The sequence below is a fragment of the Suncus etruscus genome, chromosome 15 (assembly GCF_024139225.1).
Source record: "Suncus etruscus isolate mSunEtr1 chromosome 15, mSunEtr1.pri.cur, whole genome shotgun sequence".
NCBI lineage: Eukaryota > Metazoa > Chordata > Mammalia > Eulipotyphla > Soricidae > Suncus > Suncus etruscus.
In genome coordinates, this window is record NC_064862.1 from 52,523,688 (window position 1) to 52,527,417 (window position 3,730).

General features: G+C 57.4%; 1 protein-coding gene across 1 annotated transcript; it reads right to left on the bottom strand.

The window, feature by feature from the left end:
- Positions 1 to 1,198: 1,198 nt before the first annotated feature.
- DDIT4 (DNA damage inducible transcript 4) lies at positions 1,199 to 3,314 on the bottom strand. The gene is made up of 2 exons (XM_049789218.1): positions 2,824 to 3,314; positions 1,199 to 2,540 (listed from the first exon to the last, which is right to left on the bottom strand). Exons 1-2 carry the CDS (start codon positions 3,047 to 3,049, stop codon positions 2,047 to 2,049), a joined length of 720 nt encoding a protein of 239 aa, XP_049645175.1. The 5' UTR covers positions 3,050 to 3,314; the 3' UTR covers positions 1,199 to 2,046.
- Positions 3,315 to 3,730: the final 416 nt, after the last annotated feature.

The window sequence follows — 3,730 nt, forward strand, 5'->3', positions numbered from 1 at the left end:
AAGAGGCCACAGGTGAAAATTGGGGCATTGGTAAGAGACTAGGTGCTAACCCAGAGGTGGGGTCAGGTACAGGAAGTAAACAAGGTTAGAAGAGGCAGGGCTGGGAGAAGGCCAGAAAGAAGGCAAGAAATACTGTCTTGAACTGGCCCTGACTCAGGCCCCTGTCTGAGACACTCCGATGAAAATGCAGATTCCCTGGCTCCTGTCCCACTGGAGCTCTTCGGGATCTCCCAGGACTCCCAGGAGACTGTCTCCCTTTGAGTCCCCAGAGATATACCTCCACACTCCAGCCAGAGCTGGTTTAGTCAGGCAGACAAGTCTGGCCTGGGACCTGGGAAGAGAAACAAGGTGATAACAAGTCCCCAAGGGCTAGTGTGGGAGGGCCAAGTGGGATGGGCCTTGGCGTGCATCTGGCCTGGCACCAGCTTCACTGATAAGGAAACTGGGCCCACAGAGCTCAAGAGTCCAGGTCACCCAGCACATTGATAAAATCAGGCTCAGATCACCCTTCTTAGTTTGCTCCAAACCCTCACTTCCTTACATACCCTCAGAGTGTTTGTGTGTCTGAATAATTGAGTGTATGGGTGTGAGGGTATATGTGTGTATGAGTGCATGTGTGTAAATGTGTGTTCGTGGATGTGGATGTGAATGACTGTATAAGTATGTGTCTATATGTGTGAATGGATTGTGTATACCTGAGTTTGAATGCATTGTGAATGTGAGTGGGGGTGTGTGTTGTATTTATGGTGTCACCTGCACCCCCAGCTCCCCCCAGAGGCAGACTCTGCTCAGAGCGGATGTTGTTTTTTCTATCATTCTTTCCTCCTTAGCCTTGCCTAGCAGAAACAAAGGCCTTTCATGGCTGCAGGACAAACAGCCATGATGTGACTTAAGTGACTTACGGAGCCAGTCACTGGGGACCCGTGTGACCAGGCAGCCAGGTGAGCTCACTATCTTGCTCTGCAGGAGGCCTGACTCAACCTGACCTTCTAGTATTTTCCCAGCTCTCCTCAGCCAGCAGTCCAGAGAGCCAGGGCCCTTTGTGCAGGTGGGCACACGGCCCCAAACCTGGGCCCCCCCACCAAAGAACACAGATGCTCCCTCAATCACTTGCAGGTGGATAATCTGCCGGGAGCTGCCGATCCCTAGCACTGTCCCCTCCCGGTTTATCTCCCACACCAAAGATGACTCAACCAAGTGCCATAACAAACATGTTTTTCTTTTTATTAGAAAAGTAAAAAATATTGCATAGGTCTTAACACTTGGACATCAAGTGTATCGTGAACAGGAGTATCTTCATGTAAACAGTTCTAGATGGAAGACCCCAATGGCACTCCAGAGGGGCAGAGGTTCCAGCCCCCACCCCAGTCACCCCATCCCCGCCCGGCTCCACATATCAGTGGGGGGTGGGCCAAATGCAGCTCTTGGTATTTTGTTTTAGTTGTTTTGTTTTTTTTTTTTCTTCAAGTGTCAACCCTTTCCTACTCTTACATTCATGCGTCTGTAAGACAGCTGCCGAGAACAGGTCAGTAGTGAAGCCATGATTCCCACCTCTCCCCCCCCCCAAAATAATAACCACCAACCAAAGAATGAAAAACAAATACTTTGGGTCCCCAAAGACCCCTAGATAATACAGAACAAGGCCTCCCCCTCCCCCCAGCGCTGGCCTCGGCGCATCCCCTGCAGGCCAGCTGCCGTCATTGCAGGCCCGGCCACACCGCGCAGCCGCCTTAACTGTCAGTAACAATAAAAGTAATAAGGTAACATGCTACATACACATCCGGCTAGGCCCCTCAGCCTTTGTTCCATGCTACAGTACTGGAGGGGGACCCCGTGCACGCCGGTCGGTCGCTGAGCGCCCTAAAATATATACGCCTTCTTGTCCTTCCCCCAGCTCCACCTTGCTCTTGTGTCTGGGATGGCTTTTGTCTCTCTCTCCCCTAAACAGAAAAATATTAGGGCAGTCCTCACTTCCTGTCTGTGCACCCCCCTACGGACAACCACCACCACCAAAGTTCTGGCCTCTTCGCGCCCGCACCCCCAAGTTCAACACTCTTCGATGAGCATCTGCTCCGAGCTGTACAGCTTCTTCTTGATGACTCGGAAGCCGGTGCTGAGCGTCAGGGACTGGCTGAAGCCCGGCACGAAGGGGGAGTTGGCGGCGCTGAACAGTCCCTGGATCTTGGGCCAGAAGCGCGAATCCAGGCGCAGCACGAGGGTCAGCTGGAAGGTGGGCACCAGGCTGGGCTCCAGGGCCAGCTGGCCCAGGCTGTGGCAGCTCTTGCCCTGCTCCACGCAGATGTCCAGCAGCGCCCCGCGCAGGCCGCACGGCTCGCTGTAGGCCAGGCTCAGCAGTTCCTTGCCCACCTGGCTCACCAGCTGGCCGGGCATCAGCAGGCGCACAGGCCGGCGCGAGCCCAACCGTGCCTGGCCCAGGCTCTCCTGCAGCAGCTGCAGCAGGCTGGCACAAAGGTGCTCGTCCTCGGGGTCGCTGAGCAGGTCGAAGTCGGGCAGGGATTCGCCGTCTAGGTATGCAGAGTCTGGAAGTGGACAAGAGCAGACCGTGGGTAAGAGTGTTTTTTTGTAGAAACAAAAGCCCCAAATTATAATTTTTTAAAAAAACATTCCACAGGGGAGGGTTGTTGTTTGGCTAAAAAACAAAAAAATAATCCAACCCTCCTGGGTCTGAGCAAGCTAGTGTCTTTCTTTCATGCCTCCCCAGTGGCACCCTAGATAGGATCCAGTCCCTTCCCCTTCCCCGCACCCCACTTCTCCCCCGTATTTGGGTCCCGATCCGCTTGGGATTAGGTGCACCAAGCTTACCTTCCTCCGGCCCGAATCCGCTGCTGTCCAGGGACTCGCAGTCGGAGCTCTCGAGGCTCCCGCAGCGGCCCAGGCCCTCCTCTCGGGCCGCCGAACCCCAGGCGGAGCGCGGCCGCGGCTGCTGGGGGCTGGGAGCTCCGGACAGGGGCGAAGCCGGAGAAGCGGAGGAGGAGGAGGAAGAAGAGGAGGAGGACGACGACGAGAAGCGATCCCAAAGGCTAGACATGTTGGAGCACGGACGCCTGCCAAGCAGCTCCAAGGAGAACGGGGAGAGAGCAAAGACCCGCTGCTTTGAAAGCGCAGAGCTGGGGGGGTCTTGTCAGTTTCAGGCTGGCTCTTGGGGACCCTCCTGGAGGCCTCTGCGAATACCGAACGGGCTCACACAGCCGCCGGCCACTCGCTAGTGGAGCGGTCAGCAAGGACAGCCGGACGATGCGGCTTTGAATGGGTGAGCGAGCTAAACTGGTGGCCGAGGGGTCCCAGGTCTCCAACCCGCACTTCCCTCTAGGCCCGCCGCGGTCTTCGGTACCCACGGCCCGAGTAGCGCTATATAAAGCCTGCCCCGGGTAGGCCACGCCCCCTCTCGCGTCCGCCCAATCGGGAGCCGGGAGTGTGGCCGCCTCGGCCAATGAGCTGCGGGCGCACGTTCGCAACGTTCTCTCCTGCCCGGTGACAGCGAGCCGGCTCCGCCCCTGCTGGGCCTAACGCCAGGCGCGGCCACGCCCCCTTGCTGGAGGGGAGTCGCGGCGGCTGCCAAGGTCCCTGCGGGCGCTCGAGCTTGGGGAGGGAGGCTCAAGGAAAGGCTTGTTTATGACAGCGTCGTGCGGCAGTTGGGGAGAGAGGGGGGGGGACTCAGGACTGTGCAGGGAGGGGATGACGATTGCACCCCCACCTGGCCCCCCGGGAG